General features: G+C 50.3%; 1 protein-coding gene across 1 annotated transcript in view; it reads right to left on the minus strand.

The window, feature by feature from the left end:
- Positions 1-16,054, minus strand: part of ASS1 (argininosuccinate synthase 1) — a 68,101-nt gene that overhangs the window by 40,771 nt on the left and 11,276 nt on the right. Inside the window, exons 5-7 of the mRNA XM_072125737.1 lie at positions 12,555-12,743; positions 9,200-9,256; positions 9,003-9,077 (exon numbers count right to left, since the gene is read on the minus strand). Coding sequence (XP_071981838.1) covers positions 9,003-9,077; positions 9,200-9,256; positions 12,555-12,743 — 321 coding nt within the window. The remainder of the gene's footprint in view (positions 1-9,002; positions 9,078-9,199; positions 9,257-12,554; positions 12,744-16,054) is intronic.

Consider the following 16,054-nt stretch of genomic DNA (forward strand, 5'->3'; position numbering starts at 1 on the left):
GGCCCCATAGAGTTAGCACATAGAGGGGTCACCTGATCCTGGATGTGGTCAGGGTGAGTGGCCCCATAGAGTTAGCACATAGAGGGGTCACCTGATCCTGGATGTGGTCAGGGTGAGTGGCCCCATAGAGTTAGCACATAGAGGGGTCACCTGATCCTGGATATGGTCAGGGTGAGTGGCCCCATAGAGTTAGCACATAGAGGGGTCACCTGATCCTGGATATGGTCAGGGTGAGTGGCCCCATAGAGTTAGCACATAGAGGGGTCACCTGATCCTGGATATGGTCAGGGTGAGTGGCCCCATAGAGTTAGCACATAGAGGGGTCACCTGATCCTGGATATGGTCAGGGTGAGTAGCCCCATAGAGTTAGCACATAGAGGGGTCACCTGATCCTGGATGTGGTCAGGGTGAGTGGCCCCATAGAGTTAGCACATAGAGGGGTCACCTGATCCTGGATATGGTCAGGGTGAGTGGCCCCATAGAGTTAGCACATAGAGGGGTCACCTGATCCTGGATATGGTCAGGGTGAGTGGCCCCATAGAGTTAGCACATAGAGGGGTCACCTGATCCTGGATATTGTCAGGGTAAGTGGCCCCATAGAGTTAGCACATAGAGGGGTCACCTGATCCTGGATGTGGTCAGGGTGAGTGGCCCCATAGAGTTAGCACATAGAGGGGTCACCTGATCCTGGATATGGTCAGGGTGAGTAGCCCCATAGAGTTAGCACATAGAGGGGTCACCTGATCCTGGATGTGGTCAGGGTGAGTGGCCCCATAGAGTTAGCACATAGAGGGGTCACCTGATCCTGGATATGGTCAGGGTGAGTGGCCCCATAGAGTTAGCACATAGAGGGGTCACCTGATCCTGGATATGGTCAGGGTGAGTGGCCCCATAGAGTTAGCACATAGAGGGGTCACCTGATCCTGGATATTGTCAGGGTAAGTGGCCCCATAGAGTTAGCACATAGAGGGGTCACCTGATCCTGGATGTGGTCAGGGTGAGTGGCCCCATAGAGTTAGCACATAGAGGGGTCACCTGATCCTGGATGTGGTCAGGGTGAGTGGCCCCATAGAGTTAGCACATAGAGGGGTCACCTGATCCTGGATATTGTCAGGGTAAGTGGCCCCATAGAGTTAGCACATAGAGGGGTCACCTGATCCTGGATATGGTCAGGGTGAGTGGCCCCATAGAGTTAGCACATAGAGGGGTCACCTGATCCTGGATATTGTCAGGGTAAGTGGCCCCATAGAGTTAGCACATAGAGGGGTCACCTGATCCTGGATGTGGTCAGGGTGAGTGGCCCCATAGAGTTAGCACATAGAGGGGTCACCTGATCCTGGATATGGTCAGGGTGAGTGGCCCCATAGAGTTAGCACATAGAGGGGTCACCTGATCCTGGATATGGTCAGGGTGAGTGGCCCCGGATGTGGTGCAGATTTTCCCCTCGGCCCACCATGCACAGGTAGCAGAGTTGGCTTCCTAGGATCAGAATGCATGAATTCCCCCCGGATTTTACCTGTTTTGCATTTTCAGGAGTAAATGGAAGCGCAGAAGGCGTCAGCCCGGGCCGCACGTCATGTACAATCCAGCGAGCAGGGAGATGGATTCTATGCATTATAAACACCGGGCCCCTCCCGGGGAATCTAATCACAATCCCCTCACCAAAAACCCTCACACTTCACAGAATCACCAGGAAAATGTATTCCTCCCTTCCCACGGAAAAATACTAAAAATCTCCATTTTCCCATCTGGGCCGGAGCGCAAACTACTCAGAATAACTCAGAGTCGCTTCCGTCTCAGTGGGGACCCTAATATGTTAACAAACCCATCACAGGAAGAACAAGTCCCCAACCGGGCCCAGGTGGACCCCCCCTAGGTGGCCGGCAGGCAGCCTCAGGACGTGCCCCCCACTCATTGGGCTCAGTAATGAAGCAATGCACCCATAATGAAGACAACAAAGAGGCCGAGACCCTTTTCTCCTAATAGAGCGATGCCACCCACATCCAGAAGAAAGGCCTGTGGCTAATGTTTACCCGCGGCCCCCGGCCCCCCATTCACACTTATGAGCTGCCACTATATAAAGAAAACCTAAGGCTGAAATAATGAAGATGTCACAAGCTGCAGGACACTTCATTGTCACAATCACTTCATTACAATGGACTGCAGAGCGCCCTGACAGCAGTGAGAGGCTGCGCATCTGCCCCCGGGGGCTCAGTGGGTAAATGATACCCATCATACAAGAGCGATGCCACCGCACCACCGGGCACTACACACCCACAGGAGGCCCTCGACTGTATCCATCACATACCGGGAATACAGTGACTGAGCCGCGGGCTCTTAACCACTGAGTCACCTTATAATAAGATGCATCACTGTGCTTAGATAACACAGCACCATGAAAGTGCCTAGATACCCTGAAATATACTGTATCACCATGCAAGTGCTTAGATACCTGGTTATGGGATGTATCACTATATCCACTGCTCATATAAGCTGTATCACCAGTGCTTAGATACTGGATCACTATGTGCTTAGATACTCAGCAATATTCCAATATGGAACTTGCTTCTGGAATATAATGTATCTCCAGCACTCGGATACTATGTAACATAATAAATCTGTTGTGTATTAGATATTTAGATACTTTCTGATACAATGTAACACACATCTATATACAGAGCTCAGATACGTTATAGCTTATAATACCCTGTATATTTATGACCAGCACACAGATACTTAGTAATATAACAAATTCATCATTCCAGTGCTTAGATACCTTCCAGCCCAGTACTTTTATACCCTGTAATATCCTGTATCCTTATGCCCGTAAATTAGATACAGTACACGTATCACACAGTCCAGCACTTTTATATCCTGTACTATCCTCTATCCTCTGTCCCTCAGTGAAGCGCTTAGATACCTCGTGATACCTTGTAATATACTGAATCCCTACGGTGCAGCGCTTAGATACCTCGTGATACCTCCTCCTTAATATACTGAATCCCTCAGTGCAGCGCTTAGATACCTCGTGATACCTTGTAACATTATATGCCGTGACCACTGGTCAATGCGGCTACCTCCATCCCCATTGTCTCTGGGAGGTTTTTATAACCTGCCGACAACAAAACTCCAATTTGTATCTCTCCATGGAGCGATTGTCCCTGCAGTGAATGGCCTGGAAACCCCTTGGAATGCAGTGACAGGCAGTGAATGGCCATCGGGCCGGACAGTTAATCAGTAGCCAGTCCCGGAGTTAACTGAGAGGCTTTTACTTATCCTGATAAATCCTGAGCCTGGGGGCTGATGGGACACTTAGGTTTATCTATTTCCAGATTCCCACCAATTATAAGGGGAGGGGGCCCTAGGTGGGAGAGTGAAGGGTCTCCTGATAGCGATCTGTTTAACCCACTTCTCATTTACACTTCTCCTTTAACTCTTCAGATGATACTTTGCTGCGGAGATGGGCTCCTTGTGATAAGAGGCGGCTCGGGGGCGCAGAAGACCGGCCATATGGGGGGCCGCACTGCCGCATGGGAGGAAATTCCAAGGACACACTTCAAAAAGACTCAAATACCAATGCAAAACTAATACCGCCATACTGTGCACAACTCATTCCCTAAAATACCCGAATGTTTCATGTAATACCCAACTAATAACACTACATAGTGTCTACATTATACTAAACAACAGTACTCAGATAACACCGCCATACACCATAGCGTGCTCAAATCATACCGCCATACACCATAGCGTGCTCAAATCATACCACCATACACCATAGCGTGCTCAAATCACACCGCCATACACCATAGCGTGCTCAAATCATACCACCATACACCATAGCGTGCTCAAATCATACCACCATACACCATAGCGTGCTCAAATCATACCGCCATACACCATAGCGTGCTCAAATCATACCGCCATACACCATAGAGTGCTCAAATCACACCGCCATACACCATAGAGTGCTCAAATCATACCGCCATACACCATAGAGTGCTCAAATCACACCGCCATACACCATAGCGTGCTCAAATCATACCGCCATACACCATAGAGTGCTCAAATCATACCGCCATACACCATAGAGTGCTCAAATCACACCGCCATACACCATAGAGTGCTCAAATCATACCGCCATACACCATAGAGTGCTCAAATCACACCGCCATACACCATAGCGTGCTCAAATCATACCGCCATACACCATAGAGTGCTCAAATCATACCGCCATACACCATAGAGTGCTCAAATCACACCGCCATACACCATAGCGTGCTCAAATCATACCGCCATACACCATAGAGTGCTCAAATCATACCGCCATACACCATAGAGTGCTCAAATCATACCGCCATACACCATAGAGTGCTCAAATCATCCCGCCATACACAATAGCGTGCTCAAATCATACCGCCATACACCATAGCGTGCTCATATCCTACCGCCATGCACCATAGCGTGCTCAAATCATACCGCCATACACCATAGCCTGCTCAAATCATACCGCCATACACCATAGCGTGCTCATATCCAACCGCCATGCACCATAGCGTGCTCAAATCATACCGCCATACACCATAGCGTGCTCATATCCTACCGCCATACACCATAGCGTGCTCAAATCATACCGCCATACACCATAGCGTGCTCAAATCATACCGCCATACACCATAGCGTGCTCAAATCATACCGCCATACACCATAGCGTGCTCAAATCATACCGCCATATACCATAGAGTGCTCAAATCATACCGCCATACACCATAGTGTGCTCAAATCACACCGCCATACACCATAGCGTGCTCAAATCACACCGCCATACACCATAGCGTGCTCAAATCATCCCGCCATATACCATAGCGTGCTCAAATCATCCCGCCATATACCATAGCGTGCTCAAATCATCCCGCCATATACCATAGCGTGCTCAAATCATCCCGCCATACACCATAGTGTGCTCAAATCACACCGCCATACACCATAGCGTGCTCAAATAACACCGCCATACACCATAGCGTGCTCAAATCATATCGCCATACACCATAGAGTGCTCAAATCACACCGCCATACACCATAGAGTGCTCAAATCACACCGCCATACACCATAGCGTGCTCAAATCACACCGCCATACACCATAGAGTGCTCAAATCACACCGCCATACACCATAGAGTGCTCAAATCACACCGCCATACACCATAGAGTGCTCAAATCATACCGCCATACACCATAGAGTGCTCAAATCACACCGCCATACACCATAGCGTGCTCAAATCATACCGCCATACACCATAGAGTGCTCAAATCATACCGCCATACACCATAGAGTGCTCAAATCATACCGCCATACACCATAGAGTGCTCAAATCATACCGCCATACACAATAGCGTGCTCAAATCATACCGCCATACACCATAGCGTGCTCATATCCTACCGCCATGCACCATAGTGTGCTCAAATCATACCGCCATACACCATAGCCTGCTCAAATCATACCGCCATACACCATAGCGTGCTCATATCCAACCGCCATGCACCATAGCGTGCTCAAATCATACCGCCATACACCATAGCGTGCTCAAATCATACCGCCATACACCATAGCGTGCTCATATCCAACCGCCATGCACCATAGCGTGCTCAAATCATACCGCCATACACCATAGCGTGCTCATATCCTACCGCCATGCACCATAGCGTGCTCAAATCATACCGCCATACACCATAGCCTGCTCAAATCATACCGCCATACACCATAGCGTGCTCATATCGAACCGCCATGCACCATAGCGTGCTCAAATCATACCGCCATACACCATAGCCTGCTCAAATCATACCGCCATACACCATAGCGTGCTCATATCCAACCGCCATGCACCATAGCGTGCTCAAATCATACCGCCATACACCATAGCGTGCTCAAATCATACCGCCATACACCATAGTGTGCTCATATCCTACCGCCATACACCATAGCATGCTCAAATCATACCGCCATACCAGAATAATAACGCCATATGGTGCCCACATTGTGCCACTATACAGCAATGAATGTACTTTGGCATAGTGGTTGCACACCCAGCTTTCCCAGGCACAGACAGGAACCATAAATGGCTGACACTCATTGAGCAGGGAGCCGCGTCACGCTCTAGTAGCTCCTCGGCTTCAGCCTCTCATTAGTTTTCAAAAGCTTGTAAGTCAATTAATGACGCCCTTTGTTTATTCTGAATGGGAAATAATCATCAGCCGGGGGCCGAGCCCAGGGGCAAATCTGTCACACACTGACACCAGCGCCACACACAACCTGCACCAGAGCTCCCATAGTGTGAATAACAGCTAATTACACCCCACATGTGACACAGGGGCCACTTACTGCCCCACAGGATAGACACTGACCACCACAAGCACAACTAACAGGGATTGATGAAGAGAATCATGACAGGGGACATCATCTTATATATCCCTAAAGACTTCCATGGAGGTAGATTACAACTCTCATCATTCCTGGGACTACAACATGTTATAACCCTATGTACAAGAATATAGCTACTATAATACTGCCCCCTATGTACAGGAATATAACTACTATAATACTGCCCCCTATGTACAAGAATATAACTACTATAATACTGCCCCCTATGTACAGGAATATAACTACTATAATACTGCCCCCTATGTACAAGAATATAACTACTATAATACTGCCCCCTATGTACAAGAATATAACTACTATAATACTGCCCCCTATGTACAAGAATATAACTACTATAATACTGCCCCCTATGTACAGGAATATAACTACTATAACACTGCCCCTATGTACAAGAATATAACTACTATAATACTGCCCCCTATGTACAGGAATATAACTACTATAATACTGCCCATATGTACAGGAATATAACTACTATAATACTGCTCCCTATGTACAAGAATATAACTACTATAATACTGCCCCCTATGTACAAGAATATAACTACTATAATACTGCCCCCTATGTACAGGAATATAACTACTATAATACTGCCCCCCATGTACAAGAATATAACTACTATAATACTGCCCTCTATGTACAGGAATATAACTACTATAATACTGCCCCCTATGTACAGGAATATAACTACTATAATACTGCCCTCTATGTACAGGGATATAACTACTATAATACTGCCCCCCATGTACAAGAATATAACTACTATAATACTGCCCCCTATGTACAAGAATATAACTACTATAATACTGCCCCCTATGTACAGGAATATAACTACTATAATACTGCCCCCTATGTACAAGAATACAACTACTATAATACTGCCCCCTATGTACAAGAATATAACTACTATAATACTGCCCCCTATGTACAAGAATATAACTACTATAATACTGCCCCCTATGTACAAGAATATAACTACTATAATACTGCTCCTATGTACAAGAATATAACTACTATAACACTGCCCCTATGTACAAGAATATAACTACTATAATACTGCCCCCTATGTACAGGAATATAACTACTATAATACTGCCCCCTATGTACAGGAATATAACTACTATAATACTGCCCCCCATGTACAGGAATATAACTACTATAATACTGCCCCCTATGTACAGGGATATAACTACTATAATACTGCCCCCTATGTACAGGAATATAGCTACTATAATACTGCCCCCTATGTACAAGAATATAACTACTATAATACTGCCCCCTATGTACAGGGATATAACTACTATAATACTGCCCCCTATGTACAGGAATATAACTACTATAATACTGCTCCCTATGTACAAGAATATAACTACTATAATACTGCCCCCTATGTACAGGAATATAACTACTATAATACTGCCCCCTATGTACAGGAATATAACTACTATAATACTGCCCCCTATATACAAGAATATAACTACTATAATACTGCCCCCTATGTACAAGAATATAACTACTATAATACTGCCCCCTATGTACAAGAATATAACTACTATAATACTGCCCCCTATGTACAGGAATATAACTACTATAATACTGCTCCCTATGTACAGGAATATAACTACTATAATACTGCCCCCTATGTACAGGAATATAACTACTATAATACTGCTCCCTATGTACAGGAATATAACTACTATAATACTGCCCCCTATGTACAGGGATATAACTGCTATAATACTGTCCCCTATGTACAAGAATATAACTACTATAATACTGCCCCCTATGTACAGGGATATAACTGCTATAATACTGCCCCCTGTGTACAGTAATATAACTACTATAATACCGCCCCCTATGTACAAGAATATAACTACTATAATACTGCCCCCTATGTACAGGAATATAACTACTATAATACTGCCCCCTATGTACAGGAATATAACTACTATAATACTGCCCCCTATGTACAGGAATATAACTACTATAATACTGCCCCCTATGTACAGGAATATAACTACTATAATACTGCCCCCTATGTACAAGAATATAACTACTATAATACTGCCCCCTATGTACAGGAATATAACTACTATAATACTGCCCCCTATGTACAAGAATATAACTACTATAATACTGTCCCCTATGTACAGGAATATAACTACTATAATACTGCCCCTATGTACAGGAATATAACTACTATAATACTGCCCCCTATGTACAGGAATATAACTACTATAATACTGCCCCCTATGTACAAGAATATAACTACTATAATACTGCCCCCTATGTACAGGAATATAACTACTATAATACTGCCCCCTATGTACAGGAATATAACTACTATAATACTGCCCCCTATGTACAGGAATATAACTACTATAATACTGCCCCCTATGTACAAGAATATAACTACTATAATACTGCCCCCTATGTACAAGAATATAACTACTATAATACTGCCCCCTATGTACAGGAATATAACTACTATAATACTGCCCCCTATGTACAGGGATATAACTGCTATAATACTGCCCCCTATAGAGCTGCTGGGGGTCTGTACCTTGGCGTATTCCATTAAGTCTGTTCGCCCCCTGAATCGGTTGTAAAATTCTGGCATCCTCCATGGTGCAATGATCTGCAGAGAGAGGGAAGAAGGTGACACAATGCTCTGCAGAGTATAGATCTTCCTCTTTATATTGTATTGGGGGTGCATTTATAATAATCCACCCCCCTCCCCCCGGTGCACATGAGATTTACCTTCACCTCCGGGTACAGGGAATAACAGGTCAACTCAAAGCGGATCTGGTCGTTACCCTGCAAGAAAGAGCAAAAGCTGAGCACAGAGCACATGACACCACCGAGGCGGCAGCGCACCCGGCACCACCGAGGCGGCAGCGCACACGGCACCACCGAGGCGGCAGCGCACCCGGCACCACCGAGGCGGCAGCGCACCCGGCACCACCGAGGCGGCAGCGCACCCGGCACCACCGAGGCGGCAGCGCACCCGGCACCACCGAGGCGGCAGCGCACCCGGCACCACCGAGGCGGCAGCGCACCCGGCACCACCGAGGCGGCAGCGCACCCGGCACCACCGAGGCGGCAGCGCACCCGGCACCACCGAGGCCTGTTTGCTGGTGCTACCATCACCTGTGACACTGTACCACAGGGGTCACACACTGCTACATCTGTATATACATGGATGTGGCTGAGTTTGGCTGCGGGTGGTCTCTGTCTCCCTCCGGTGGCTACATCCATGTATTACAGGCCAGAGATTGCACAGAACACAAGTAGCAGCAGTTTTCCTATAACAGACGGTGAGATTAGTGTCGGTGTATGGAGGGGGGGGGGGGGTGAGACCACCCTGGGCCCGGACTGGATGAATATTATGGCCCCTACAAGTCCAGAAGTCCCTTCCTACATCTGGTACCAGAATCAAATTCTTGGGGGATAGAGGATGTGTCCCTTCTGCTGCTTTCAATCTGCACTTTCAGGACCTTTGTAGGACCTTCAAAAGTCCTGAAGCGGCTCTTGTTTATTGAGAGCAGGAGCAGATGTACAAGGATTTGATGGGTGAAGAATCTCTGTATAAAATGTGGTGGGTGGTTTGGATGACCATGGGCCCCCTAGAAGGCCTGGGCCCCGGGCCACCTCCCAAACCACCTGGATTATAATCCACTACTGGGTGAAGGGGATGGGGGTGGGGGTCATATCAGCGCTAGGGGAGGAAAGATTTCTGAGGTGTCCATATAGCAGTGCTGAACGTGCTACAACTCTGTATTTATGGGATTTTATATTATGTCTACAGATGTCTTTTATGTATCACTAATTGTCTACGATAGAATTGTCTGGGGTTATAAACTTGCTTTGCAACTACAACTCCCAGCATGTCCTGACAGCGGCAGCCAGCAGTCAGTATCATTAGGAAGCAGTATGTGGGGCTACAGCACCATCTTGTGGCCAGTTATGGGTATTACATTGTAACAGAGTTTATATTGTGCTTGTGAGGCCAGTGGACCCAGGGGAGAGGAGGGCAGCGGAGCAGGGGAGGGGAGAGGAGGGCAGCGGATCAGGGGAGAGGAGGGCATCGGAGCAGGGGAGGGGAGAGGAGGGCAGCGGATCAGGGGAGGGGAGAGGACGGCAGCGGATCAGGGGAGGGGAGAGGACGGCAGCGGATCAGGGGAGAGGAGGGCATCGGAGCAGGGGAGGGGAGAGGACGGCAGAGGAGCAGGGGAGAGGAGAGGAGGGCATCGGAGCAGGGGAGGGGAGAGGAGGGCATCGGAGCAGGGGAGGGGAGAGGAGAGGAGGGCAGCGGAGCAGGGGAGGGGAGGGGAGAGGAGGGCAGCGGAGCAGGGGAGGGGAGGGGAGAGGAGGGCATCGGAGCAGGGGAGGGGAGGGGAGAGGAGGGCATCGGAGCAGGGGAGGGGAGGGGAGAGGAGGGCATCGGAGCAGGGGAGGGGAGAGGAGAGGAGGGCATCGGAGCAGGGGAGGGAAGGGGAAAGGAGAGCAGCGGAGCAGGGGAGGGGAGAGGAGGGCAGCGGAGCAGGGGAGGGGAGAGGAGGGCATCGGAGCAGGGGAGGGGAGAGGAGGGCATCGGAGCAGGGGAGGGGAGAGGAGGGCATCGGAGCAGGGGAGGGGAGAGGAGGGCATCGGAGCAGGGGAGGGGAGAGGAGGGCATCGGAGCAGGGGAGGGGAGAGGAGGGCATCGGAGCAGGGGAGGGGAGAGGAGAGCATCGGAACAGGGGAGGGGAGAGGAGAGCATCGGAACAGGGGAGGGGAGAGGAGAGCATCGGAACAGGGGAGGGGAGAGGAGAGCATCGGAGCAGGGGAGGGGAGGGGAGAGGAGAGCATCGGAGCAGGGGAGGGGAGGGGAGAGGAGAGCATCGGAGCAGGGGAGGGGAGGGGAGAGGAGAGCATCGGAGCAGGGGAGGGGAGAGGAGAGGAGGGCATCGGAGCAGGGGAGGGAAGGGGAAAGGAGAGCAGCGGAGCAGGGGAGGGGAGAGGAGAGCATCGGAGCAGGGGAGGGGAGAGGAGAGCATCGGAGCAGGGGAGGGGAGAGGAGAGCATCGGAACAGGGGAGGGGAGAGGAGAGCATCGGAGCAGGGGAGGGGAGAGGAGAGGAGGGCATCGGAGCAGGGGAGGGAAGGGGAAAGGAGAGCAGTGGAGCAGGGGAGGGGAGAGGAGAGGAGGGCATCGGAGCAGGGGAGGGGAGAGGAGGGCAGGGGAGAGGAGGGCAGGGGAGGGGAGAGGAGGGCAGGGGAGGGGAGAGGAGGGCAGGGGAGGGGAGAGGAGGGCAGGGGAGGGGAGAGGAGGGCAGGGGAGGGGAGAGGAGGGCATCGGAGCAGGGGAGGGGAGAGGAGGGCATCGGAGCAGGGGAGGGGAGAGGAGGGCATCGGAGCAGGGGAGGGGAGAGGAGGGCATCGGAGCAGGGGAGGGGAGAGGAGAGCATCGGAGCAGGGGAGGGGAGGGGAGAGGAGAGCATCGGAGCAGGGGAGGGGAGAGGAGAGCATCGGAGCAGGGGAGGGGAGAGGAGAGCATCGGAGCAGGGGAGGGGAGAGGAGAGCATCGGAGCAGGGGAGGGGAGAGGAGAGCATCGGAGCAGGGGAGGGGAGAGGAGAGCATCGGAGCAGGGGAGGGGAGAGGAGAGCATCGGAGCAGGGGAGGGGAGAGGAGAGCATCGGAGCAGGGGAGGGGAGAGGAGAGCATCGGAGCAGGGGAGGGGAGAGGAGAGCATCGGAGCAGGGGAGGGGAGAGGAGAGCATCGGAGCAGGGGAGGGGAGAGGAGAGCATCGGAGCAGGGGAGGGGAGAGGAGAGCATCGGAGCAGGGGAGGGGAGAGGAGAGCATCGGAGCAGGGGAGGGAAGGGGAAAGGAGAGCATCGGAGCAGGGGAGGGGAAGGGGAAAGGAGAGCATCGGAGCAGGGGAGGGGAGAGGAGAGGAGGGCATCGGAGCAGGGGAGGGAAGGGGAAAGGAGAGCAGCGGAGCAGGGGAGGGGAGAGGAGGGCATCGGAGCAGGGGAGGGGAGAGGAGGGCATCGGAGCAGGGGAGGGGAGAGGAGGGCATCGGAGCAGGGGAGAGGAGGGAAGAGGAGAGGAGTAGAGGGGGCAGTACTTACCTTACCAGTGGCCCCATGAGAGACAAACTTGGCCCCTTCTCTTTTGGCAATCTCCACCTGTTTCTTGGCGATGCAGGGACGAGCCAGCGATGTGCCCAGGAGGTAACGGTCCTCATAGATGGCATTAGCCTGGACCGCCGGCCAGATGTACTGCTCCACAAACTCCTGCCGCATGTCCTCTATGTACACCTGCCGGGGGAGACACTATTACTCTCTGTTATCAGCCATTACATCCTGGGGAGAGGAGACTGTACAGGGGGATACAATCTATTACTCTCTGTTATCAGCCATTACACCCCGGGGAGAGGAGACTGTACAGGGGGGATACAATCTATTACTCTCTGTTATCAGCCATTACATCCCGGGGAGAGGAGACTGTACAGGGGGGGGATACAATCTATTACTCTCTGTTATCAGCCATTACACCCCGGGGAGAGGAGACTGTACAGGGGGGATACAATCTATTACTCTCTGTTATCAGCCATTACATCCTGGGGAGAGGAGACTGTACAGGGGGGATACAATCTATTACTCTCTGTTATCAGCCATTACACCCCGGGGAGAGGAGACTGTACAGGGGGGATACAATCTATTACTCTCTGTTATCAGCCATTACATCCCGGAGAGAGGAGACTGTACAGGGGGGGATACAATCTATTACTCTCTGTTATCAGCCATTACATCCCGGGGAGAGGAGACTGTACAGGGGGATACCATCTATTACTCTCTGTTATCAGCCATTACATCCCGGGGAGAGGAGACTGTACAAGGGGGGATACAATCTATTACTCTCTGTTATCAGCCATTACATCCCGGGGAGAGGAGACTGTACAGGGGGATACCATCTATTACTCTCTGTTATCAGCCATTACACCCCGGGGAGAGGAGACTGTACAGGGGGGATACAATCTATTACTCTCTGTTATCAGCCATTACATCCCGGGGAGAGGAGACTGTACAGGGGGGATACAATCTATTACTCTCTGGTATCAGCCATCACACCCCGGGGAGAGGAGACTGTACAGGGGGGTACAATCTATTACTCTCTGTTATCAGCCATTACACCCCGGGGAGAGGAGACTGTACAGGGGGATACAATCTATTACTCTCTGTTATCAGCCATTACACCCCGGGGAGAGGAGACTGTACAGGGGGGGGGATACAATCTATTACTCTCTGTTATCAGCCATTACATCCCGGGGAGAGGAGACTGTACAGGGGGGATACAATCTATTACTCTCTGTTATCAGCCATTACATCCCGGGGAGAGGAGACTGTACAGGGGGGATACAATCTATTACTCTCTGTTATCAGCCATTACATCCTGGGGAGAGGAGACTGTACAGGGGGGGATACAATCTATTACTCTCTGTTATCAGCCATTACACCCCGGGGAGAGGAGACTGTACAGGGGGGGATACAATCTATTACTCTCTGTTATCAGCCATTACATCCCGGGGAGAGGAGACTGTACAGGGGGATACAATCTATTACTCTCTGTTATCAGCCACTACATCCCGGGGAGAGGAGACTGTACAGGGGGATACAATCTATTACTCTCTGTTATCAGCCATTACATCCCGGGGAGAGGAGACTGTACAGGGGGGGGATACAATCTATTACTCTCTGTTATCAGCCATTACATCCCGGGGAGAGGAGACTGTACAGGGGGGATACAATCTATTACTCTCTGTTATCAGCCGTTACACCCCGGGGAGAGGGGACTGTACAGGGGGGATACAATCTATTACTCTCTGTTATCAGCCATTACACCCCGGGGAGAGGAGACTGTACAGGGGGATACAATCTATTACTCTCTGTTATCAGCCGTTACACCCCGGGGAGAGGGGACTGTACAGGGGGGGATACAATCTATTACTCTCTGTTATCAGCCATTACATCCCGGGGAGAGGAGACTGTACAGGGGGATACAATCTATTACTCTCTGTTATCAGCCACTACATCCCGGGGAGAGGAGACTGTACAGGGGGATACAATCTATTACTCTCTGTTATCAGCCATTACATCCCGGGGAGAGGAGACTGTACAGGGGGGGGATACAATCTATTACTCTCTGTTATCAGCCATTACATCCCGGGGAGAGGAGACTGTACAGGGGGGATACAATCTATTACTCTCTGTTATCAGCCGTTACACCCCGGGGAGAGGAGACTGTACAGGGGGGATACAATCTATTACTCTCTGTTATCAGCCATTACACCCCGGGGAGAGGAGACTGTACAGGGGGATACAATCTATTACTCTCTGTTATCAGCCGTTACACCCCGGGGAGAGGGGACTGTACAGGGGGGGATACAATCTATTACTCTCTGTTATCAGCCATTACATCCCGGGGAGAGGAGACTGTACAGGGGGATACAATCTATTACTCTCTGTTATCAGCCATTACACCCCGGGGAGAGGAGACTGTACAGGGGGGATACAATCTATTACTCTCTGTTATCAGCCATTACATCCCGGGGAGAGGAGACTGTACAGGGGGGATACAATCTATTTCTCTCTGTTATCAGCCATTACACCCCGGGGAGAGGAGACTGTACAGGGGGGATACAATCTATTACTCTCTGTTATCAGCCATTACATCCCGGGGAGAGGAGACTGTACAGGGGGGATACAATCTATTTCTCTCTGTTATCAGCCATTACATCCCGGGGAGAGGAGACTGTACAGGGGGGATACAATCTATTACTCTCTGTTATCAGCCATTACATCCCGGGGAGAGGAGACTGTACAGGGGGGGATACAATCTATTACTCTCTGTTATCAGCCATTACATCCCGGGGAGAGGAGACTGTACAGGGGGGATACAATCTATTACTCTCTGTTATCAGCCATTACATCCCGGGGAGAGGAGACTGTACAGGGGGGGATACAATCTATTACTCTCTGTTATCAGCCATTACATCCCGGGGAGAGGAGACTGTACAGGGGGGATACAATCTATTACTCTCTGTTATCAGCCATTACATCCCGGGGAGAGGAGACTGTACAGGGGGGGATACAATCTATTACTCTCTGTTATCAGCCATTACATCCCGGGGAGAGGAGACTGTACAGGGGGGGATACAATCTATTACTCTCTGTTATCAGCCATTACATCCCGGGGAGAGGAGACTGTACAGGGGGGGATACAATCTATTACTCTCTGTTATCAGCCATTACATCCCGGGGAGAGGAGACTGTACAGGGGGGGATACAATCTATTACTCTCTGTTATCAGCCATTACACCCCGGGGAGAGGAGACTGTACAGGGGGGATACAATCTATTACTCTCTGTTATCAGCCATTACATCCCGGGGAGAGGAGACTGTACAGGGGGATACAATCTATTACTCTCTGTTATCAGCCATTACACCCCGGGGAGAGGAGACTGTACAGGGGGGGATACAATCTATTACTCTCTGTTATCAGCCATTACACCCCGGGGAGAGGAGACTGTACAGGGGGGGATACAATCTATTACTCTCTGTTATCAGCC

This window comes from Engystomops pustulosus, chromosome 9 (assembly GCF_040894005.1).
Source record: "Engystomops pustulosus chromosome 9, aEngPut4.maternal, whole genome shotgun sequence".
Classification (NCBI taxonomy): Eukaryota; Metazoa; Chordata; class Amphibia; order Anura; family Leptodactylidae; genus Engystomops; species Engystomops pustulosus.